Source organism: Mya arenaria, chromosome 9 (genome assembly GCF_026914265.1).
Source record: "Mya arenaria isolate MELC-2E11 chromosome 9, ASM2691426v1".
NCBI classification, from domain to species: Eukaryota; Metazoa; Mollusca; class Bivalvia; order Myida; family Myidae; genus Mya; species Mya arenaria.
The window spans coordinates 49165949-49192482 of NC_069130.1; the positions used below are offsets into that span (position 1 = coordinate 49165949).

General features: G+C 34.0%; 1 protein-coding gene across 5 annotated transcripts in view; it reads left to right on the plus strand.

Annotated features, from left to right (window-relative positions):
• LOC128202655 (segment polarity protein dishevelled homolog DVL-2-like) overlaps window positions 1-24605 on the plus strand; it is a 51256-nt gene extending 26651 nt beyond the window's left edge. For 2 of the 5 annotated variants that reach the window (XM_052903688.1, XM_052903687.1), the window contains exons 14-17: window positions 2843-3005; window positions 5639-5760; window positions 7546-7833; window positions 13706-17559. In XM_052903688.1, the coding sequence (XP_052759648.1) occupies window positions 2843-3005; window positions 5639-5760; window positions 7546-7833; window positions 13706-13917 (785 nt within the window). In that variant the 3' untranslated portion in view covers window positions 13918-17559. Of the gene's footprint in view, window positions 1-2842; window positions 3006-5638; window positions 5761-7545; window positions 7834-13705; window positions 17560-22741 lie in introns of those variants that run through there. The other 3 variants (XM_052903685.1, XM_052903686.1, XM_052903689.1) reach the window with 3 other exon arrangements.
• Window positions 24606-26534: the final 1929 nt, after the last annotated feature.

The window sequence follows — 26534 nt, forward strand, 5'->3', positions numbered from 1 at the left end:
TGACTTTGAAATATAGAGTAATCATCATGAAGAATTGTCTCACTGTATGTATTAGATTGCCTTATTTTACCCAAATGTTGTGTCCTAGGGGGAATCATGATTTTTGGTACATGTATTATGGCTTGTACATATGCGGTAAACTGCCAAATCGTTCGATGTTTTTCAAATGAATATCCTGCTCCATATCCTCCAGTTTGCTTAAAAATATAATTATAGAAGTTAATACTTATTTGTTTAGCTGGATTGTGGAGACATCAACAAGCTTATTTGAAACATTTACATGTCTGTTTATCATGGGTAGAACCCAGTATTGGTATCTTTTTTGTAAGGGCTAGATAAAGTTCCCCTGGTGAGGATTGAACCTGCAATGGCCTGGGTAAAAGGGAGAGACTGACACCACCAATATAAATTAGTTGCTAGATTTTCATCCAATTTTTTTTTTAATGGGGTGTGAGTGGGGGGCATTTTTCTCAGATCACTGTTTTACAGTTGAATATGTGTTTATGCTCTTTCTAATTGCTTAAGGGATCATATTTATGTGTTTCAAGACAAACCATAATCACTATGGTAACAATTCTCCCTTTTTACATGTGAATGTTATACATTGACACCATAAGTATGAATTAATGCCGTTCCATTCTATTTATTTGAGTTAATAAAATTTAAAGGGTGGCGGAAAAAGAGGGGGCGGGTGGGGATGAAAATCTTGCAATTAATTTATAGTCTCCTAAACTACCTGTTTTTATTACCAATCAATGACATGATGGTTGTGTAAGTACAAAGTACAGTAAAATTACAAGTAAAGACAATTCATATGGAGAGAAATAGAAAAAGCAGGTCGTTCTAGCTAGAATACCTTATAATTGAGAGTAAATTATAACTTTTAATTGAAGGAGTTTCTCATTGTTGACCACAGGCATGTTTGGTCTGGCAAATATATGTTAAAAACAATGATACGAATGTCATTAATTAATGTAAATGTTTTTGTACTTGTTTTAAGACATAATTTTCTAACCTACCGAATATGATTTATGTTATTTCAGTCATGTTTTCCACTGAGTAACGTGATGTTTTTTTGACTCTTTGATCTCATCATGTTATTTAGGCACGATCTGTAGGAAAAAATAACAATGCCAAGAAGTCATGTGCAAGTGACCTAGATTTTCTCTATTTCAAACACAAATACAAACTATTTACACTACGAAATGTAAGAAAACATCACGGACACCGTTACTGATAGTTAATGGCTGAAACAATACAGAGCATTAACGTAATTAACAATAATTAAGGCGATAGCAACACTGTTGTTACTTGGTGTGTCAAATCGAGGAGATATTACAGTGTTGCATCTAACGCTCGAATAATTATTACCTTCTTAAGTACATTTCGTAAGTTCGTCACACCAACAACTGGTCTTATAAATTAATCAGCGTCATGGTTAGTTGTATCATCGCTGACAGGTGCTGTCTCAGCTGTCCTCCACGGCCTTTAAGCTGATGTATTGCATACGGTCCAATATTTCGCAGGGATTTTGTAACTTACCGTAATTGGTACAATCAACTGCAGGCATTTTAAGTAAATACTAATTAATCTTAGCTTTATTTGAAGACAGCTTTAGGACGTGAATCTTGATCATGTCTTTGTTCTAGGAAAAAAACTGTGCCCCCTCTTTGGCTTGGTTTTTGGACCCCTTGGGGGGAAAAGGCAGAACCCTTATAACTCAGGACAAGCAGTGCACAGACCCTTTGCCAGCCTTTTTGATGTTTTTTTTTCTTCTAACTAGTAGTTAGTTAATAACGCCTAATTGATTTGTGTTGTTTCTATAACATGATTTATAACTGTACTTAACAACATTATAATGATGTAAAAAAAAAAGTATGCACTTGTAGAGCAAGGTCCATAATTCTTGTCTTTAATTATTGTATTTAACTTATGCCCATAGTTTGACTGAAAAACGCAGATGATTGTTGGCCTTCATTCCATCACACCATCACGCCCTTGTTAGTATATGAAATAGAAAACCAAAGATTGTCTTGTTACCATGATATGAAATGAATTTATCCAATAGTAATTTGTGTTATAGTTGTTTGTATAGAGCTAACAATAACACATAATTTTCAAGAAATTGTAAGAAAGTGGTAGCTGTTTCAGATCATTTAATATTTTCTTATCATATAACTGATAGTTTGCAGATCACATCAGCTTTGTTATGACTTATTCTAGAATACTGTTGTCTGTGTGTGTTTAATATATCACCATAGGTATTATATTTAATCAGTATTTTCCCCAGAAGGATGTCAGTCTACCACTGGGTGGGTTAGGGGAAGGATTCCCTCCCAATTTCAGAAATAAGTGCTTGGAGTTAATTGGATTCTGAAAGTCTGAGACACATTAAATGTTTCAGACTACCTGATTTTTTGTTGGCACTGACACCCAAAATGGCCAGGGGAAAACACTGGTTTTAATGCACTTACCAATGGTAGTAGCCCCATCCTAGGGTGCCAGACACATTCAGGTGATTTAGACTAACTTTGATGTCTTAGATTTGAGTTATGTCTGATTGTTCAGTGCAGGAGATTTTGTAGTAAACCTTGCCTGATTTGGCACCAATATAATTTTGTAAACAATTAAATGCAGGGATAGGGATTTCCTTTAAATTCTCATCTTAGAATTATCAACAGTATATCAATTAATTTTGCCACCCTAAGATAGGGCTAAACAATGATTTGTGCATACTTTTGTAAGTAAAAAATTCTTCTTCTCAGATGGTTTCAGCTTGAGAAATATCTACAGATTTCAAACATGTATTTCCAAATGTCCATCTAGAATATTTCCATTTCAGATTTCTCAACGCTGAGCCTTGAAGATGTGGACTCCGTCTCAGAGGCAGACAGAGACACCCTAGCCCCCCTTCCCCCTCCCCAGTGGAACAATCAGTTCCCCTACAATAGCTCCTCCTACCTGCCACAAAACATCAGTTATGGGCCTCCATACAGCTACACAAGGTATAACCATCTGCTGATGCATATTGGTTAAAACATTATATATTTTACAACATTTTGAAGAAAGTTATTACTCAAACTAAGTCACTCTTGTCAGCTTGATGTTGTGCGAGAGTGTGCTCTTGTGTTTTGGACCGGTGTACCCACTTGTCCCGCTTGGGGATCACTAACCAAACCCACATGCGCCCAGGCTGGGAATCAAACCCGGACTGCCTTGGTGATAAGAGAGTGCGCTAACCACTGCGCTTACCAGACAACCCGCTGATGCATATTGATTGGTTCGCCAGGGAAGCATTGCAAAACACACAGGGATAACTTTGTGTGGTGTATTCGTCCACGTTTTTGTCATCATTGGCGTCACATTTTCCTTTCAGATCAATAACTTTTAAATGTCTTGTTTAAGATCTTCAAACTCGTAATGGTCTGAACATGACTCATATTAATTTTTGGGTCAGTAGGTCATGGTGAGCTTTACTAGGAAAATTGATGGACGCTTCCACCAGGCTATACATCTGATTCATTGAATTCTAGTTTTGGAAATTGAAATTGCACAAACAATGGAAATGCAAAATGTGATCATTATTTTCACCAAATTATATCGGGTTATTCTTTCAATTGAAACAAGAAATTTTAATTGAAATAGAAAAAATTAGCTCTAATTCTAAAGTTGAAAATGCTAAATTGAAAGTTTAATTCTCTCATTATTTTTTTTTAAATTGTAATGCTTGTTGTTCAATGGTGAATTGATCAGAGTTCTTTTTTTTCTAAAGGGAAATGTAGAAATGTAACATTTGGGAGTTCTATCATTGGAAAAACTAGATTTAGGCAGAATGTCAAATTCATTGATTGTTCCATACTCCAATCAAAATTGCATGTAGGATTTCATGTTGGGGAAAAATGGTCTCATAGTGATGTTGTATGTGATATCAAGATATGTTTTGTCAAATGTTATAAATGTGATATCAAGATATGCTTGGTCACATGTTATAAATGTGATATCAAGATTTGTTTTGTGACATGTTATAAGTGTGATATCAAGATTTGTTTTGTCACATCAGGGTTTCTGCCAGCCCTTTATGGCTTGTCGGGCCCGACGTGCCTTCCGCTGGCAAGGCCTATTACCGACACGCGTTAATTATGCCGACATGCTTTAATCCGCGCAGCGCAATCCTTATCAAAACAATCATCAGTTTTGACAATACACGATTTTGTTGCGATTACAACGGTTGCAACGGTTGACTGAGAGCCAGAAGGCGTGTCGGGACATTTATATCAGCCATTCAGGATCGACGACAGCATGAAGGCGTGTCGGTGAGGTTCAACAATGCCAATTAACCAAACTCCTCCTATTCTTTATCAGAATGGGAATGTGTGAAAAACACCACCGTCGTAATTGCGACCTTCATCCCTATAATCATCTATGACCGCAAAGTAAACAATAAGTGTTAATTGATTTCGGTAACATAAATCATGTGTCGTTTTATTTTGTTTCTTAATTCCGAGTCCGTTTGTTAACCAATTATTAAATTATAATTAAGAACCGTGTTAAGATATCTGTGTTAATATAAACAAGGGTTATGCTATGTCGTCGTAATTAATTGAGTCGCGTTCCCGTCTTTAGTTTAAATGTGTAAAGTTATATTTTGTGTTGCTTATTATTAAACTTTGATTATTTCATCGTTCTTTTAATTTATTTAGAAAAAAGATAAATAAATCTGAAAATACACATTACACATTTAGTTATTATTTAGCCAACCCGGCCTTAAAAATATTAGCTGTTGCAGCTTTAAATACGAATACACGAGCAGTCGCTTTGCTCCAGGCTCTTTTGTGTTCCAGCATGCAGCGTGCTTTACACGTTTTGATGTGACGTCAACGGTGTCAATATAAATAATACCCGCACTAAACGAAACATGATTCGATGAATATCGTCGATATTGTATTGTCGGAAAACTTGAGAAATACCAATAATTAAGGAAGAGAAACCATTAAACCTTTTCACAAATAATTTTAATGTTAATCGGACTTTAGTTGGTAATTCTAAATCATAGGAACATAACTGTAAACTTGTTTAAAATGCAGGAATTGCACCATTTTGGATACGAAAATATAAAAAAATCGACGTCTGGAGGGGACACCCCTCCCAAACCCTCCCCTTCCGACAGGCCTTAGGAAATTCCTGGCGGAAACCCTGCACATGTTATAAATGAGATATCAAGATTTGTTTTGTGACATGTTATAAGTGTGATATCAAGATTTGTTTTGTCACATGTTATAAGAGTGATATCAAGATTGGTTTTGTCACATGTTATAATCTTGAATGATATCAAGATTTGTTTTGTCACATGTTCTAAGAGTTATATCCAGATTTGTTTTGTCACATTATACAATCGCGACATCAAGATTTGTTTTGTCACATTTTATAAGCGTGATACCAAGTATTGTTCATTTGTTATGTCAGGTTTAATAAGCGTGATATCAATATTTGTTTTGTCACATTTTATAAGCGTGATATAAAGGTTTTGTCACATTTTATAAGCGTGATACCAAGTATTGTTCATTTGTTATGTCAGGTTTAATAAGCGTGATATCAATATTTGTTTTGTCACATTTTATAAGCGTTATTTTATTTTCAGCACTGACTCACAGAGTTTTGTCGGTAGCTTCGTAGATGGTGCGGACAGTCGAGTTGGTGGGTTTGCAGGAGTGGGACCGGGAGGGAATAATAGTGCGGGATCTGTACACAGCGGCTCTGGAGGTTAGTGTTATACTATAGAGCGTGGATTTTGTGAATAGTAATGTAGGGTATGGGCTTTGTGGATTAGGAATGTAGAATGTTGAGTTTAAGATATTTATGTATGAAAGACATTTAGTAGGGTTTGGGTTTTGGTAGAATAGAATAATTGTTATGTCTAGATTTTAACAATAGCCTGGAATAATGATGTTGTATTGCTGCTACTTTTTGCAGAATAGAGCAGATAGCAAAGTTTTATTTCAGCCCATCTAGTTCGGAAAACAAATTAATAAATTTTTCAAAATATGAAATAAAAATGTAAATATTTACTCCTTATCATGTGCTTCATTCTCTGATATGTTGTGTATGCTAGAATGCAATGAATGTTGTTATCCGTGTAAGATTTACATGCATGTGACAGTTAAGTTTATCCCCACTCTGGTGGTTTTCAAAGCCATTTAAGAACAAGGCCATATTTTAAGATTTCAGCGACATATCAACATAATTAATGCATTTACGCTTTAAAAAAGGAGTTATTATGCATAAAACTACATTTTGAAGAGACAATGTCAGATTTGATAAAGAGACTTGCTTACATATTTTCTTTATAGTTTTATTATTTTAAACGACAAACTATATTCTTATAACAGACATAATTAATTGTTGGCAACTTGTAACCTGTCTAGTTTCTGAAACACCCTATTATACATATTTGTCTAATATTAACATCTGTTTCCCAAAGTATTTGTTTTACATTTAGTTTATTTAGCTCACAATAAGACAATATCATTTTGATTAAGACTAAGGAATACAACTTTTTTTCTTTTTTTTTTTATGTAAAATTTGCTACTAGTATTTTTTGAGAGCTTCAATGTGTTTGCAGGGGTTCTAACATTCACATTCTTGGCACACAAGCATATTCATAACATCTATATTTGATACCCTGGGCAAATTGGCTAGCAAAACTTTGTAAAGCTTGAATATTCATATAGAGCATTTTCGACCAATGAAATGACTGATAACAAAAGTAAAGAATCTCCATTTTGAAAAGCTATCAGCAAATTTAACAAAATGTATTGATGTCCTGCTTAAAATGTTAAAATGATTTGAAAGCTGCGATATCATGGGATTATTCAGAACTGAAATTTATCCATAACTTCTCGGCCATTTTTGCACTGCATGAGGTATGTCTCATGCAACCAATGACATTGCATTAATTATTCATGAGTACGAGATTTTTACAACTGATTTGCAAAGGGTATCATGTTTGTTAAGAAAAAGCTTGGGTGCCGACGATGTATATTCAGTGTCCAATTTCAATTAGAGTTGTACAGCTGAAGAATCGTTATTTCAAGGGGTAACCCGTTTTTGTTGAAAATTGTGTTTCTGGAAAAATGTAGTAAAAACATTGTATAGATTCTGCCCTTCACTTTACTGGTGTGCTTTTAAGCAGCGTAAAGATTAGGACTACAGGGCTGAGGCCGATTAAACCTGAAAATCGGGATGGGAAGTATTGTACAGTTATAAAGATTGTTTTTGCCCGGTCATTTGCACCAAAAACATTGCAAAGGAGTACTTTGAAGTTATGTAAATAACTTCAATTCAAAACAATTTCAAAAGCGGTAAAACCCTTTTACTCTTATTTGGGCATAAATTCCTAAAACTGACACCCAGATATTTTTCAGGAATGACAATAATGTGCTGTTAGAACCCCTACGTATGGAATAAATGCTTACTCTAAGTTTAAAGTTTTTGTCTTATTTTGTGCTTTATGTTTTATTTTGTATTTTTATTTTCTCCCTGTTTCAGTAACTCCCAAAAATGACTGTGCATGCATTGTTAGCACTGTTAGTAAAATAAGTCGCCTCTGGGATAACAAGGAAAAACAAGAATATCACGAAAAACAAAAACTCCAACAGCAGCAGCAGCAACAGCAGCAGAATCAAAGCACAAAAAACTCTAGTACTAACATTTCACCGAATTATAACCAGTTTGCAATGAATAACTTTGCTGGTACGACATACAGCCAACTTGGCATGGTGGCTTACCCCACCCACATCCCAGTAACTGATGGCCGAGAATCGTCAAGCTGCTCTGGTACGGACCACTCACATTTTTTTTTTTTTTTTAAACCGTCTGATTTTTAAAGAAAAAGTTTAGGTATTGTCTTAGCCTTGGTGTTGTCATGTTCTTATAATACAACCTACATTTATGGCCAATAAAATTGCAGATAGGCAATCATTAAGATCTAGGCTTAATCATTATGAATTTCACAGATTTTTACACGTTCGCCCACTGCCACACATCTGATACACAATCTTTGCGTAAAATTTGGCTACGCTCACTTCGCTGATTCTAAATCATTTTAATTCATGTCATCTTACTATTACATAGACCTCATAGCCAAAATGCTCACCCAAGATACTAGCTTGAAACTAAGAACACATGCTTACTGTCACAGTGGGGAAAATGAGAAAGTGCAAATGGAAGCCAAGTACCATAAGGCCTAACTAGTGATAAAATATTTGTTGGGTTATGACTGTTTGACAACTGAGAAACAGACGAGCATGGTGTCTGTTTGCAGTGTTTTTGTTTACTTTCAACTTAAAATAATGATTTACAGGCACCACTTTCATGAATTTAATAATTTAGGTATTCTATTTCATTTACAATTGTCATTTTAATAATATAAATGATTCAAAACTCTTAAAAGGGAAAAAGTAAAACAATGTATACCAAAAAAAAATAATAGTGAGCTTACTTTTATCCTGTTTTAAAAGAGTTTGGGCCCAGTGGATTATAGCACATCCTCATTTAATGTCATTATAAATCTTGGAAAATGATAAGTGCTTGGTAAGCAAAAAACAAACTTTTCTGAAAATGTTGTAATTTAAAATATATCTAAATTGTAAGTCAAAAACTAAGTTCGGTTTATAAATATAATTATCAAAACTAGAAAATTAAAGAATAAAAAGAAACAATTTGTCTGAGTAAGTGATCAAACACATGGCCTTTATGTAGTCAGTCATGCACCTTGTCCATTGCACCATGGTAGACCATGCACTTGATGAGTTTCATGAAACATTAGCAAAACTTCCAATTACAGCAGCATTTTTCAACACTGAAATGCAAGTTGTCAACATTTGAATGTTTCTTTGGGTGGCTTTGGTCATAATCAACAGACTTTAGAATAAAACTATTATTTTTGTGAAGTTTTTTACTGTCAGGTCATAGGGTAATGAGAGGCCTCCAAGAGGCCAAATTCAACCTGTTGTTCATTTTTATGCCCCAGAAGGTGGGCATATTAAAATCGCACGTCCTTCTGTCCGTCCGTGTGTCCGGCTCAATAACTCGTGTCCGGGCTGTAACTTTCCCTTGTCAGGACAGATTTTAAAATAATGACGTGTCGCGTGCAAGACCCGTGTCCCTACCTCTAAGGTCAAGGTCACACTTAGGTGTTTATTCACAATGGAGTGCTGCATATAAGGACATAAAGTATAGGTTGTCGTGTCCAGGCTGTAACTTTCCCTTGTATGGACAGATTCTAAAATAACTAGCTACATGTGTTCCACATACCAAGATGACGTGTCGAGTGCAAGACCCGTGTCCCTACCTCTAAGGTCAAGGTCACACTTAGTGTTTATTCACAATGGAGTGCTGCATATGTGTTTATTCACAATGGAGTGCTGCCTATAAGGACATAGAGTATAGGTTGTCGTGTCCGGGATGTAACTTTCCCTTGTAAGGACAGATTTTAAAATAACTTGCCACATGTGTTCCACATACCAAGACAACGTGTCGCAACCAAGACCCGTGTCCCTACCTCTAAGGTCAAGGTCACACTTACGTGTTTATTCACAATGGATTGCTGCATATAAGGCCATAGAGTATAGGTTGTCGTGCCCAGGCTGTAACTTTCCCTTGTATCGACTGATTTTAAATTAACTTGCCACATGTGTTCCACATACCAAGACGACGTGTCGCAACCAAGACCCGTGTCCCTACCTCTAAGGTCAAGGTCACACTTGCGTGTTTATTCACAATGGATTGCTGCATATAAGGCCATAGAGTATAGGTTGTCGTGTCCAGGCTGTAACTTTCCCTTGTATCGACTGATTTTAAATTAACTTGCCACATGTGTTCCACATACCAAGACGACGTGTCGCATGCAAGACCCGTGTGCCTACCTTTAAGGTCAAGGTCACACTTAGTGTTTATTCACAATGGATTGCTGCTTATAAGGACATAGAGTATAGGTTGTCGTGTCAGGGCTGTAACTTTCCCTTGTATCGACAGATTTTAAAATAACTTGACACGTGTGTTCCACATACCAAGATGACGTGTCGTGTGCAAGACCCGGACCCGTTTCACTACCTCTAAGGTCAAGGTCACACTTAGGTGTTTATTCACAATGGAATGCTGTATATATAAAGACTTAGAGAATAGGTTGTTGTGTCCGGGCTGTTACTTTCTCTTGTATGGACAGATTTTAAAATTACTTGCCACATGTGTTCGACATACCAAGACCACGTGTTGCGTGCAAGACTTGTTTCCCTATCCCTAAGGTCAAGGTCATACTTAGTGTTTATTCACAATGGAGTGCTGCATATAAGGACATAGCGTATAGGTTGTCGTGTCCGGGCTGTAACTTTTTCTTGTAAGGACAGATTTTGAAATAACTTGCCACATGTTTTCGACATACCAAGACGACGTGTCGCATGCAAGACCCATGTCCCTACCTCTAAGGTGAAAGATACACTTAGTGTTTATTCACAATGGAATGCTGAATATAAGGACATAAGAGTGTAGGTTTTCAAATATGGGTGTTTTTTTATGTTCAGAGGCAATTTAAAATAACTTGCCATATGTATTTGACTCGTTTTCATGTACTGACCTTGTTCATAGGTCAATGTCACATTCGGGGGCATTCGTCACATACTGTGACATCTCATGTTCACTTCTAAACATAAACAAATCAAATACACAAATTAACTCGACAAAGCTGACAATGCCCCTTTAATTATTGTTTCACATGCATGGAAATTCTTTCATTAGTGAAGCTTATGTTTATGTTTAGCTGGTGGCTTACATGCTTGTGCTAGATGGCTTGGTACAGGGAAATATTCTGGTTATTTATTATACCACCAGATAGATATATTTGGGACATGTATAGGAGTTATGTGGCTTTCCGATGCTTGATGGCATGTTGCTTCCCCTGTTGTGTTCTATGTTGCTTGAAAAGTATTGCACTTTCACACATGAAACTTCATAGGTATGTTCATCAGGAATTTTGTGTACCTGCCATTTCTGTCACATTTCACTTTGGCTTCCCTTGACTTGGTACAAATTTGTTTGAAAACTCTTGCATTGCATGTAGCTCAATAAGTATTTCACCTACATTTATGAAACTTATGAATGTTATTCATCATTGGAAATGTGAACGCATAATTGTTGTGTCATTTTACTTTTATTTACAAAAGTAAAAGCCCTTTATTAAATAAAGAATGGTCAGCACTAAATATATATTGTGTCGCTTGTAGCTCCAAAAGTATTGTATCTACACTCACAAAACTTTACAAGCTTGATGATCAGCATAGGAAATTGTGCACCAACAATTTTTGTGGCATTTCATTTTGTCGCACAAGCGTTATGTCTCTTGAAATGGTCATAAGTTGACTGAAAAATCTTGTGTGGCATGTAGCTCCAGAAGTATACACACAACCATGAAACTTGATGGGAATGTTGGTCAGTATTGGTTGTTACACTCATGAAATTTGTTATGCATTCACTTTGTTTAACAAGAGTTATGGCCCTTGAATTGGTGAAAAATGGTATGAAAAAGCTTGTAGCTCCAAAAGTATCGCAACTACACACATGAAACTTCATAGGAATATTGGTCAGAATTGGCTGTGGTGAGCCTACCAATCCTTTAACATTTCACTCCTTATTTCCTCCCCAATAATACCACAACTCGACATATAACCATTCCTATGTCTAGGAGGTGTCTTGGGGGGGTTATCAGGACTAATTGAATTTGAGATTTACTATAATTTATGTAAAAAGCTGGTTGTATGCTCATGTAAGCATAGAAAACAAAACAAGAAAAGAATTGTGACACTGTCATTGTGAATTTCTAATTAACACAAAAAGCGGATTAAACCGGCTTTTATGACCTAATTATGCCAAATGAAGAATGCATGTTATATTAAGTCAGCATAATAAAAATAAAATGAGATTCAAGTCACTATAAATATCCAGTGTTAACGTTGCCTGTAATATTTTTGATTTGAATTAATTGCTATATAAACAATATATGCATAACTATTAATATTCTTGAAAACAAATTTGTTATAAATTTCGTGCCCGACAGAGTATGATTAATGAGTATGTATTAAAGTTTACTATGTGGAAGAAAGGCTCATATTATGATATGGATTTATTTTAGTGTATATCAACATCAGAACTATTTTTGTTTGAACCGTTTCTGTCTCTCTGTCTGAACTGAGTTGCGCCCAACATATATCAACCACCTGGAATAAAATAAAATAAAATGTAGCCAAGACATCATTAGAAATTATGCTTCAAGTTGCACTCTCACAGATTGACCTATATGACAACTATTTTTTTTTTTTTTTTTTAACTTGGAATGAGCCTAATTATGCGTTTTATAACCGGTTATATAAGACTGTTGATAAAAGATTAGAACGCATTTATTTCGGCTCAAAAATTGTTTTATGGCTTAGGCCTAAAAAAAAAATTGTTTGGTTAGGGTTACATCCTTTTCAAAAATAGGTAGGGTAGGTAGGCTTTTTATTTTTTTTTATTTTTATTTTTTATTAGGCTTTATATAAGAATGTCATTTTCATCATTGGAGAATGGTGTTAAAGTTATCTTCTATATAAGCAATTAAGGTTTTAAACTACATATTGAAAAGCAAAAAAAAAAAGAAAAAAAAAATATTTTTTTTTTTTTAGTTTTTTTTAGTTTTTCATTATTTTTTTTTTAAAACTGACTATAAAAACGTTAGGGTCGGCGCCTATTCCGTAGGTAGGGTCGGGTAACCCGAACCAAATGTATTTTTTTTTTTAGGCCTTAAAGCTTTACTAATGCTTTAAGAAAAATGAAGATTCAGCAGTTTTCCAAACAATTGAGATCTGTTCTATTGTGTGTTATCCTAAATGACTGATTTGAAAACATTGATGCCAAAATCAGCTGATTCTGAGGCAAAAAATGAAAAAAAATCGATCAATCTGTGAGAGTGCAGCTTATAAGAAAGTATTATATCCTCCATTGGGTAACAGAATATTTGTTTTACAAAATAAATCCTTCGAATCCAAGAAAACTCGAGTTTTTTCGTTTAGGGGATGTATTATAAAAGTAATTAAGATTGAATTTTCACCTTAATAAAAAAATCACCTTTTTGATCTAACCTGAATTTAAAGAAATTATGTAAGTTTGAACATCAAAACAAAAAAAATATGCAAAAAAATGGTCTTAATGATACATTCATATGAAAAACTGATGCCAGTGACCTTATTTCACGATTATTCGAAATTCTTTAAATAGTAACATAGTGTTTTTTTTTAGTGCATTGTATTTATCGATGTTTATACTTATCAAATTTATAGCGAATAAACAAGCATCAGGTATGAAAATAAATGCCACTACATTACGAATACGTAGGATTACGTATCTATGAAGCTATGGATAAAACGTTAAGATCCGTATCTGTAAAGCTATGGATAGATAAGTAATATTGCGTATCTATGAAGTAAAGGGTTAAGTACAAGGTAATTAAAATAAATGTTGTCAAAAATAAGAAAATTCTCATCAAGAGTTTTCATCAATTAGGTCCCTGATTTCCTTCATTGTTGTCATTGTTTTCATTTGGTTTAACTGTCAGGGTGGTTTAATATGGCATGTCAGTCATTACACTTGTAATTACCAAGCTTTGTTTCCAACATTTCAGGTAGCAGTGCTTCTGGTGGCAGTAGGAAGGAGAAGAAAGATAAGAAATCTAGTCCAATGGGAAGTGGGAGCGACACGGAAACAGTTGCGAGCTCCCGTCTAGACGAACCCCCACGCCCGGGTCTTGGGGTTCCGCCAGACGTGAGCGGGAGTAGACAGTCGTTCAGAATGGCGATGGGCAACCCATGTGAGTTTTTCGTCGATGTCATGTGATTTCATCTCTGTATTGTGGCCCCTTTACAGCCAATGAGAACCTTCCTTGCATCTTGAAACCTTATTGAACAACTGATGAAATTTGAGCATTGTGAGTTTTTGAGCAACCAATAAAATGTGTTGTTACAAAACTGTAGCTGATTGGTTGAATTTATTACAATTTGTAATTGTAACTGTCGCAGAATCATTGTAAAGTTTTAACCAATGAGAATCCATGCTTGAAGAAAAAGAATTTCCAATTTTGTTTGTCAATAAATATATAAAAATAAAAAAAACTGCGTCTTACAATAAACCGTAAATTAATGAAAAAACAGAAGATTGTCATTGGTTGAAATTGCTAGCATGGTTTATGTTGTATTTTTGTCACTGTAAGACCAGAGAAAATAATCCTAAAATTCTCATCCAAGCCCAACTTTATTCAAACTTATTTTTTATTTGACAAAATTCCAGCTTTTTTGTCAAATGGGATAAAATGCTGGTAATGGTGCAAAAAGTGTAACGTTCCACTTGCTGTTTTCTTTTAATCTCAAATGGAATCAGCTGATCTGCCACAATTTTTCAGAAAATCTTGTTGAGAATCGAAAACCTGCTTTCTCTGGCCTTACAATTGGTTTGAAGACCTTAAACTCTAACCCGATATTTAAAAAAAAAATCAAACCAATGATTGCATGGTTATGCTGATACACTCTCAAAGGACAAAATTAGTAATTTCTTATCATACTTAATGTACATTGTAGTATTAAATACAATTAAATACTTACATTGCATGAATTGTGTCTAAACCCCCCACACTTTAGATAAATTTAATACATGCATATAGTTTGTATTTTTCTGTCATCAGCATGCTAACAAAAAATGAGAGCAATTCCTGTGCTTAAATTAATATGGCAGAATCAATGTATTTACACATTATTTTTTTCAAGAGTTTTGCCAATCATTAATGTAAATCTTTTATAAGATTTGTTTATGAACATATTTTATAAGATTATTATTTTATCAGGATGAAACAAATGACCTATGCTCATGATAAGATTTCAAAAAAGGAAAAGTTGGGGTTGGGGAGGGGTATATTTTTCGATTTAATAAGTTAAGAAGCACAATGAATTACATTTTGTTTTTGGCGCCATAATACTGTAAATTTTTCTGGTACTTATGAAACTATGTTGACTACGAACATATGGTTTGGACACTAACTATTACTCCAATTAGAACACTTAGCCAGAAGCAAAAAGCATAAGAATCCTGACTGTTTGATTTTTGGCTATTAAGTAAACTCTTCTAACAACATTTAAAATCATGATATAAAAAAAAAATGGAAAAAAGCTCTTCTGATGTTTTGGTATCCTAATTGATATTGTGCCATGTAGTACCCAGTCTTCATTAATACATTTATCACATGACCTTGCCTGTTCTGTGTAATGCAACCATTGCATAAGTTCATATATAACACTAGTGTAACTTAGTATAACTTGACATTGATGTCATTTCATCTCCCTGATTAACTGTCAAACCTTATGCCAAAAACTGATTGAAAAAATTGTTGGCAACAACTGTTTTATGTGATAAAAGAAAAATCTTAACATTAATTGCCGTTTAACACAACATTTTATGGACTTGTTTCATAATTTTTTGTATTAATTGGCAACTTAATGTAAGCCCTATATTTCGTACGCAATCTAAATGTCTACTTTTCTTCCTTCAGTTTCTAAGTTCTTCTCTCTATTTAACAGGTGAATCCGTAATGGACTTGTGACCATAATTTCCTGTCCCTAGCAACCATCTTGTGTACCTTAGCAACCAACTAGTTGATCTTGGGGGCTGCTGATGTGACCTTGACCTTTTTTGTACCAAATTATAGAAACCAGTCCTTTTGGGAATAACACTTACATAGACGTGTATAAAACATGCATATTTGTGAAATATGTGGTCAACATATGTGCAATTCTTGTCTATCATTCTTGTTGTGGTTAAATTAAACCATATTAAAATTGATTTTTAATTCTATATCATTTTACATATCTTTTTGTATGGTTTATTTTAGAATCTTTTTCAATTTTTGTCACTTTTACCAGAATAAAACTAAGCGAAGTTGTGTAGATCAAAAGTATTGATAAATTATTTATTATTATGGACTTTTAGAGCTCTATAAATTATTGTATGACATATTTCTGTAAATGCTGATGATTTTAATTCTCCACTTTAATATGTATTGTAGTTTTTTGTACAGATTCAGCTTCCATATGTAAAACCATTTGTGATTGGCTGAGATTGTAATGATATTCAAACAAGTAGTATTGCATTAACCAATGAGTGCCATTGTTCCATTTTCAGATATTATAATGTTGTTCATGGTTGCTCATTTGTTTAGCATAAAGTTTGAATGAAATGGAAAACCGAAATGTGTTTTAGCATGTATAAATGTATGCACCGCAGCATTTTTGAATGTATTTGACATTTTTCGCTGTCTAACATTTTACAGAGAGTATAACATGTATGATATATGCATTACAGCATTTTGAATGAAATTGGCATTTTTTCGCAGTCTAAAAATTTACACATATATCAGAACACTGCTTTCTGACTTAAAATTTCATTTATATAAACTTTTTCGCAACATAGAAAGCTTATTTTTAGCTACTTTAAAGATATTGAAAAAAACCTAGGCATAAACTTTCACTATGAAAAATGGTATTTAATAAATATCACCATTTTTTCCTTACTATAAAGTATGTGTTTACAGTAAACAATTAACATAGACAATTTATTGAAAACCATATAGCAGGACCAATATTATTTTTGAGGTACAAACAATGTTACATTTTAGTGTCAATGTTAGAATGTTTTAATATGGTGCTAATTGAATGTAATGTGCAGTTTTGACGGTCTGAATGTCTATGTTTAAGGCTTAAATATTAGGTTTTGTTGAAATACTGGTTTTTAGTAATCATTGAAAACCACTTGCCTGTGATTTTATCAGATGCAAAATGTTAGAATTCCAAGTCTAGTTATGATTTTCAAAACTGTGAATCTTTGTCATATAAAACATGAATTTGAGTTTGTTGACTGTAATTTTGTTTGTTTACTGTATTTTACTTTGATGCTACTTTAACAATGGAAAAAAGTATCATCGGAACCATACAAAACATTTTATATTCATTTACAAAGTACACTAAGTCAGTTGTCAGATGTACCACAGTAATTTGAGTGGATTTTATTATACCTTTCCAATTTAAAGATAATTGAATTGTATTGAATTAAAAATAAAATGAATGGATTAACTGGTAAATCTCTGCCAAATGAACTATTTGGACAAGTTACAGTAATGGCTTTGGGAACTGGTTAGTTGTGCAATGTCCTTGTATAGTAATTTAGTTTAAAATATTTAGGCTGTACCTTAGGTCTGAAACAAAGGGTGGCTATGCTAAGAAGCTGATTTAAAAAGTTGTTAAGCAGTAAAATGTGAAAATCATAACTATACTTGAAAAAAATGTATGTGACTTAGTGTTTTCCATTTATAATTGCTGTATCTCCATTTGTTTTAAAAACCAAAAAAGCATGATTTTGTAATACAATGTTTGTCGCTCCTTCAATCCTAACGTGTTAGGAAATTCTAGAGAAAATAAATTTAAAAAAAAACATTCACACCTGTGTTGCATGTTATTAACTTTCTGCCAGCTAAACACTCCCCCCTTTCAACGATGCTTCATGCTGCTACATTTGAATGTTATTTGTGCTAGAGATGCAGCTGTTTGGTGTTGGTAGAAGGAACATTTGAAATAGCACCTCTGGACAGTAATTGTTTAAGCACATTGACTTAGATTTGCATCTATGTTTTGATAAGTTTTATAGATACATGTATTTTTATACAATCTATATATTTTGATCAGAAGATTAAAATCCAAGATAAAACCCATAGCTCTGCTCCAAACGAGTGTGCTAACCCCTAACCGGACAAATTGTGTTCATAGGTCTCTGTAGATAATGTTGACGCAGACAAAAAGGCTTTGGTGTTTAGTATGAAAATCGTATTCACACACAGCTTTAGCTGAAAAAAAAACGATCTTGGCCAATCAGTCCAATTTTTTAAAAAAAAACTAATAAAAAAATAGTTTGGTCAAACCAACAATACTACTGAAGAAACAAGAATCTAGACATTATCAATTTGGTGCATACAAGGGGTGTTGTGGAGTCTCTTACGTTGCAAGAAAGCAGAAAATCCTGGTGTGATCAAGTGTCATGTCAACAAGACTCCGGCTTTACTATATTACCTTACAAGAAGATATCTACAGAAATGTGTTGTCACTGTTTTATTGCCAAAATGTACATTCATACAATTATAAATGGCATACATATGCATATCGTGCAATACAAATCCTTTTACCAAAACATCAATGTCAAGAAGTTCATACTTCATCTAACTCGTTGTGTTTATCAAACCTGATTAAATCTGGGACTTATTTTCTACATCAACACACAAATGGGTGAGATGGTGTGTGTTTGTTTTGGAAAAGTGTTTCGAATATATACGTAAAATGTAATTAACAAAGAATAAACTTTTATAAAGCAACAGTATTTTGTGAGTAATCTTTTAAATAATTAGTCACAAAACATACCGTATATGTTATCGAAAATATAGTGACTATTATAAAAGAAACTACATAGACTAGCCCAGCAAATATTGTACAATGTTCCTGTTTAAGGTTAAAGCCATCCATCATTAATACAAGAAATACTACGGGTAAATTACCATTTTTAAGTTAAAAATCTTAGTTTTCACAAAGAGCTTTTTTCACATATGCATGTTATTTAGGAAACAAATGAATAACAATGCAATAAAATGATAGTGAAAGATTGTTTTGTTACCTCTTAAAATTCAGGTTTATTCATAAAAGGAAAGCATAACACATTTCGATTAATTTCTTTTCTCTGCAATGTATTTTTTTTAAATATAAATTGTATCAAAATGCCATTTAGTTCCCTTTACATGTAACCAAAATGAGTGTTTATCATTTATTCGAATCTGAAAAGTATGATAAACAGAACGTACAGAGAAAAGCGCATTGGCAATAACATCAGACGACTTCTTGCTCCTCTAGGTATGTGGTGAACCACGCGTTTTTGCATCCTTCCATTAACCATTTGACTGTTTGAGAGGTGTCCTTGCAATCTTGTTCTCTAGTGAGGTTTAACCCGCTCTGCCATTAAGATAGGAGTTCAGTCGAAAGACTTGTTATGAAAAAAATCTCGATAAAACCATTCCAAAATCTAAACCAAAAAAGTGAAGTATTGATCACCAAATGTGACAATGCTATAACATGAAGAGAAAACTGAAGGCAAAATTAAAAAAAAGAATATCAAACATAAAAATGGCTAATCGCCAGGTTTAAAGCTAAGGAAGCAGTACAAACGCAAAAAAGCAAGGATGGCAAACTTTATTCTCGAAAATAACTCCCAAAACAAACTCTAAGGCACTTAAAAGTATAAGTAACTCTACTGTCCGATTAACCATCAATTAAAATTGGCGACAAGGTAATACACACTTCCAAACATAATGCAGACATTAGTAAACGTTATGAAAAGATCAGTAGCGATAGAGAATGTACACAATACTTCATTTAGATGAAAAACACAACAGGACCAATAAAAGTAAAGTGATGTAAGTCGCGCAGAAACTCCACTGATGATATGGAGTATAATGCAGATTTCAGTAGGGTTGAACTCAGCAGGGCACTAGTTAATTACCAAAATGACGCATCTGGTGAGATGTCATACACTATGAACTTCACCAACCTCTGCAAAACAAACACTGCTAGGCCTCTTTAACCGGTCCTGGATATCAGGTTTAACACAAGACTCATGGAGTCAGGCTACAGTCATCTCTCCCCTGAATCCAAATAAACCTTAATATGAATCCGCATCGTACAGGCCAATATCGCTAACACAAAATTTCACAAGCAATGCAAAAAATGATACAACTAAAGTTATGTTACTTTCCTGAAACCAACAAACTGATATCAAAATTCCAATCATGTTGCAGAGCCAATCATTAATTTGAGGACAATCTAGTAAGACTGGGATATGATTTTAAAAGGGCACGCCATGACAACAAATACCTAGTAGCAGTATTCTTGGACCTCAGCTCAGCATTTGATTAACTATGGGGTCAATGAGCTCTATCATACCTACATACAATATAGCAGGTAAAATGCCAAATTTCTACTCAATAGTAATATACTTTTCAAGATAGTGTTCAAAATTTAGTGAAAAAACAACAACCAAAAATTGTTATTTGTTTCTGATTATGAAACACATCGAAATCTTCATTATTTTGATAACGAATCAGTTGAATAAATAAATTAGTAATTTACAGTTTATATAATTCGACATCTATGTTTTATGCAGTCGATCGATGGTATAACTTGTTATACTCAATATCCATTTAATCAATATCCGTTCAGCTCTACGCTTTTGCTCAACGTGTGCTTGCACTCGCTACAAATGTTACCATGTATATCAGACTGGTGCTTACGGTTTTCAAGAAATTACCATTCCGATTGATGGCAATGCTGAAATTGTTCTTCAAACGAATGTTTAACACTCAATGAAGTTTGCAATGCATTCGATGTTCCGACACGCGAGTTTACTGTTAGTTACATGTATTTAGTTAACATATTTAACATCAAAGATTGTTTGCTTTGCATCTGAATTTGAATGTTTGCATTTTTAACAAAATAACAAGCATGCGCTTGGTATGTTTGAAGTCATGAAGAAATGATCGTACACTCAAGATTCTAATCGAATGCATATGGGTTGTAAGGTACGTATTTTTTTAAGCGCAAGAACATTATGTTGTTTTTATGCATGTCTCCTTAATATAGATATCTTTTAACAGATAATGTTTATTGAACTTTTTTAAACATTTCAAGCTGTTTACAGAAGATTTCTTATAAACACCAATTCCCAATGATGACAATACCGTTCTAAAATAAAGCCTAAAAAATAGGTGTGTGCATTAAAGCTGCACTCTCACAGATTAAACGTTTTGACAACTTTTTTATTTTTTGTCTTGGAACGAGCCAATTTTTGAGACAATCCATGGAAACCAGTTATATAAGACTGCTGACAAAAATTAGATCGCAGATTTTATATTTAAGTTAAAAAATTGATGTTTTATGCATTTTAAGCTCTACTGGCCAAAGGCCAGAAGAGCTTATGCGATGGTAATGTGTACGTAGTATGTGCATCCGTGCGTCCGTGCGGTCGTGCGTTCGTGCGTCTGTAAACAATTGCTTGTGAACACGATACAGTCTTCAGTTTTGATTGTATCTTGATGAAACTTGTACAGTATCTAGATATCCATTAGAGCTTGGTTCCTTTCGAAAACCAGCCAGATCCGCCCATGCATGCCTAGATTATGGCCCTTGATAGTATAAAAAAATGCTATTGTGTTAACAATTGGTTGTGAACACGATACAGTCTTCAGTTTTGATTGTATCTCGATGAAACTTGTACAGTATCTAGATATAGATTAGAGCTCGGATCCTTTCGAAAACCAGCCAGATCCGCCCATGAATACCTAGATTATGGGCCATGAAAGTTTAAGAGAAATGCTTTCTATTTTTAGCCAGGTCTGCATGAGCGAATTCTATTTTTAGCCAAGTTTACATGTACATGTAAATTCAAGTCTAGAGTTAAGGGAGACAATTTGCAAGTCAAGGATTTTGAGAGACAATTTGCTTTTTGCTTCTGCAGCTGATTTTGTGAATTACTCTGCCTTGTTCTTGTTGAAAGCCCAAAGGCCATTTTTTAGCTTTAAGTTCTGTAGTTTGCGCATTCATCTTAACAAAATTGGTTGTGAATGTTTAAGTTATGCACCTGGTGTCATTACTGGCCACACCCAGGGTTCACAGGTTTGGTAAACATAAATCTGGAAAGGTTTGAAAATCTTTTTGTGTGTTCGTGCTTCCATCTCAGCACAATTGATTGTGAATGTTTGTTCAAATTGATCAATGTTGTCCTAGGATGCCCTTGACTTTGACCAACTTTTTTTTAACTTTTAAAACTACAGAATTTTTTACTATGAGTACAGTTTTGAAAGCATTTTTTTGTCAGATGACTTTTACTTGGCACATATTAAAATAGCTCATGCAACTAATCTGCTTACAATACTTTCTGGGCTCAGATGTTGAACGTGCTACGTTTTTAGGTAACCCAAACACAAAACATAAACTATATGTCTGTTATCTTTTACCCATACATACATGCTCTGGATTGAATTGATATGACAACAAAAGCCATGTCAGTAGAGCATAGGCCCTTTTGGGCCTCTTGTTCTTAAACCGTTAGTAACGGTTTAAGCTATAAAACATTAATTTTCGAAAGGAAATATGAAAGTCTACGATTTTTGTAAACAATCTTACATCATTGGGTTGCAGATATTTACGCAAAAAATTGCTCTTTCCAAGACAAAAAATAAAAAAAAGTTGTAAAAATGGTAAATCTGTGAGAGTGCAGCTTTAATATGTTTTTTTTTAAATCAAGCTTTATACGGAACATTACATAAACACCATTCACCAATGATGACAATCACGTTCTGACATTAAACCTTATAAAAAGTATACATACCCTACCTGCTTTTGAAACAGGAACCATTTACGATTTTGTTTCTTCTTCTGCAAAACATGAATTATTTGTTTCAGAAAATTAACTTACATGTTATAATATATATCTCAGTTATCCAAATATTTGAAATAAAGATATTGATGAAATAAATTAAACAATTACAGCTTGTAATTAAACTAACCAACTGTTTTTACTTTTTCAGGTAACTATTTGATAGCAGATATATGACGGAATAAATCGATATTGGAATATATGTGGCCATGTTTGTCTGTATGCCTGAACCAATTATTTATTCAACTCATAAGTAGAAATCAAGAGGTGGAGAGGATTGAACTACATGTTTACGTGGGTTGCATTGAGACGTTTTGATTATTAATGTATGTTTCCTATGACAAATTTAATTGTAATAAAATATGTTCAGTGTATTTGATCTGATATGTATGTTCATCATGTAAAGTACTTTTCTTGTTTATATATATATATATATATATATGACAACATAATTCCTTTTTTTCATGCTTGCTCATGTCATTACTTTCTATCATTTTTGTGAATCTCCATTTTGTTATTTTTTCAATTGCTTAATTTTATTAATTTTGAAGTCGACCATTTATATTAAAAGTGTGGTATATATTATATTACGCCGTCAACATTTGATGTATGTTTATTAAAATGAACTATTTTTGTAGCGTTGGGCATTATTTGCATTTGATGTTAGATCGAATAACTCACTTATTCCCTTTGAATATGGACATTTATGAGGAACAAATCTTCCGTTTACTGGAATGGGTCATTAATCTATGTTCAACAACATTCAGAAAAGAAGTTGATGATAACGGAATGATACTATTTTTTCTCTCATAAGTCTGACATATTTCCATAATTATTTTCCACCATCAGTTTCTATGTAAATAACATCCCTTTTCTGGTTTTATAACGTTTTGTACGATTTTGAAGACTACCATTTTGTGTACAATCTTTACCAGGGAATAATAAAAAAAAGCTTGAAAAAAAACAACACATGCAACAACAATGCACTTTATTGTAAATAAACACTGGCATAGACATCGAACATTTATTGATATTTTTGTTTTAATGTGAACTATGCGTCTTACTGGGCTCGAACCTTTATCAGCTCGTTTTTCTTTGGGGGTCGGGGTGGGGGTGGCGGGGGAGGAGATGATGCTTTGATGTAGCCTTGTTGTCGTTGGTGAGGCCGTAGTGAATAAAAGCACATCATAGTGATATCATGCAAACAAAACTTGATACATACTAGTATATTGTCACTGCCATAACACTGGCTTTAATTAGTATGCGCCTTGTTGACGAAAACACAATGTGTCAAGTTCCCTCAGGGCTTGGGTGTGTTTCAGGCAGGATGGCCTCAGGTCTCACCGGGCTTGTCTAAATCTCCCCCGTCGAGAATCACCTTCTTTTTACAGTCCCCTATATGCTCGCCTCTGGTGGCGCAGGGTTGGGCGAACATTAATAACGGGTGCTTTACCACTGTCAATGAAAACATGATAGTGAAAAAACACTACATAAATGACTCAGCTCGTTGAAGCTAAGGTGTAAAAACAATTTGTTTCCACTAACCTGAACAACCCTTTCTTTTCTTCCCCACCCTACACTTATTTGCCATAGTGTGGATATTTTTGTTATTTCCGAAAAAAAATGTTCATTTTAGATTTTCTGTTTGGTTCAGAATACCGGTCCGAAAAGAAGAAGAAAAATACCCTCTTACCTACCCTGTTTTTATTGGGGATGTTAGTGGAAACAAAGAAACTTTTTTGCCTAGCCGGATATTAAATGAATGACCAAAATGATAAAACTATGAACGGAACCCAAACAATGATTTTTTAATGAACTGCTATATGGAACACAAACAATGATTTTTTAATCTTCAAATATAGCGTGAACTTAAATTGTTTCACCCCATTAACATTGTTTACCACATTTGTGTACACCAAGTATTATTGTAATTAGATATTTCTTTTAGCAGCGTTGTTCGGTTCTTTTGACCCATATGTATCTCACTTTGTGATATAAATAAAGGTTTAGTAGTTGGTTGTGTTTATTTTTAGCTCGTCTGTTTTCTGTGCATATGGTCGGGGATCTGATTCAGCCTAGGTATTGTCGGCGTCGGTTTTGTTATGCATACATATTAAACTTAGCCATATCTCAAAAACCGTTCAAGATATTTAAATGAGACTTAGTACACACAATAGTTTGATTGGAATGAACTCCTGCTTTGGTAAAAAACCGATATCAGACTTTTAGGTAAAATATCGTGATTTTTAAGACATTTTAAGCCTGCAGTTATTCATAATTATTTTATGCTAGATACATGGTACGAGTAACCCGTTTGAAAAATTTGTAGAAATAAAGATTTTAGGTTAAATGTGACTAAATATTACAGGTCATATGACACCAAAAAAAGAGTTCATTTCAATCAAACTGCTGTGAGTATACATGTTGACTGAGACAAATACAAACGTGTAGGAGCGTCCATATTTCTGACTTCAATGAAATTCGAGTAATGCCCCTTGTCCGAATGAAAAACCAAGGCGAGTGATGGCGTTAGCTCCGAGGTTCTCTTGCTTAATTTCAATTGTATGGTGTATATGGTAAGAATGTGTGTTAGAATTCAACCTACATCATTAGCCAATGGAATTGCGGATAGGTTATCATAATCTACTTTTCTTTGGCTTAATCATCAAGATTTTCAACTTTCGCGGGTGTTTAAAGGTCCGCCTACTGCCTCTCATGAATCCGATACACACTACGTGCGTCAGATTTTGCGTTGGCGATGTGTCAGCCAATGAGGTTGTATTCTTTGTCTGCTAGATGATCTGAAGTAGTAATGTTAAATGAGTAATTTTATTTACCTTTTTCAATAAACAACAAACATGCAGATAATCGTGTGTTCAGACCTTTTCTTAGATTTTAATTATCAAAAACATAAATTACGCTTTGCGGTAAAATGAAGAATTTTTAGTCAACTGTTCACATACTTCTCAGAAATGCCGATCTTCCGATCTGATGGTTGCAAGTAGTTCTTTCAGTTTACACATCTTGAATGCTTGCCTCGAAACGTGAGAAAGTTTTTTTAAAATTATATGTGCTGTTGTCTCTTTATAGACATAAGCTAGTAAGTTTTTCTTGCATACTGTTCTTTTCTACTTATTTGGGATTAAGCTCAGTTAATAACATGAGGAAAAGAAGCGAGTATGGTTAAGAAACATACAATGACAGGCATCATCTAAAATTAAATTTGGCGCATTTTGGAACGTGCCTCCCATTATCATGGATCACAAAAAAGGCTCTAGGTCGAGAGAGTCCTCCCACTTGAAAGAATGAACAGTTTAAAGTGATGCATTCTGGTGAATTATCCGCATATTGTTTACCATTTTGACAGCACAAAGATCCCTAGGACCTTTTCAGGGAGTGCATATCGGTTGTCTCCCGGTCGCAGACTCGATTTTACGTCAAAATCGAAATTGTATAAAATAACTATGTGTACTATCGTCACCATTGCTGTTCCTTGTCAGACACTAATAATTAATCACTATAAAAGGCTAGTTTTTAATATTTTCAAATTATGTACAATACGAGCATGTTTTTCAAATAATATGATATTTGTACCTTTTCAAATCTATCTTAGCAAACTTATACAGAACAACGCTTTGTGTAATACAATCAAAAGCTTTTGTAAAATCTATGAAAACAAATAGCATATTACTATGAAAACCTTATGCCTTATACCAGCATGTGTTTCCACTTGCATCATGCTTGAAAAAGTGACCTTTGTATGTAATTTCTTTGTGTTAGCGGCTAGACGGGGTTTCCATGCTGTTCAGTATCTTTTCCATACAATTACTAGGTTTCTAGAAAGCGTGTTCTGGTTAAAACTTCATAAAGAAATCAATAAAAATCCTTCTCTTACATTCGTCATCTTTTGTTCAGTACTGTCTACACATTTGTCCTATTTTGAA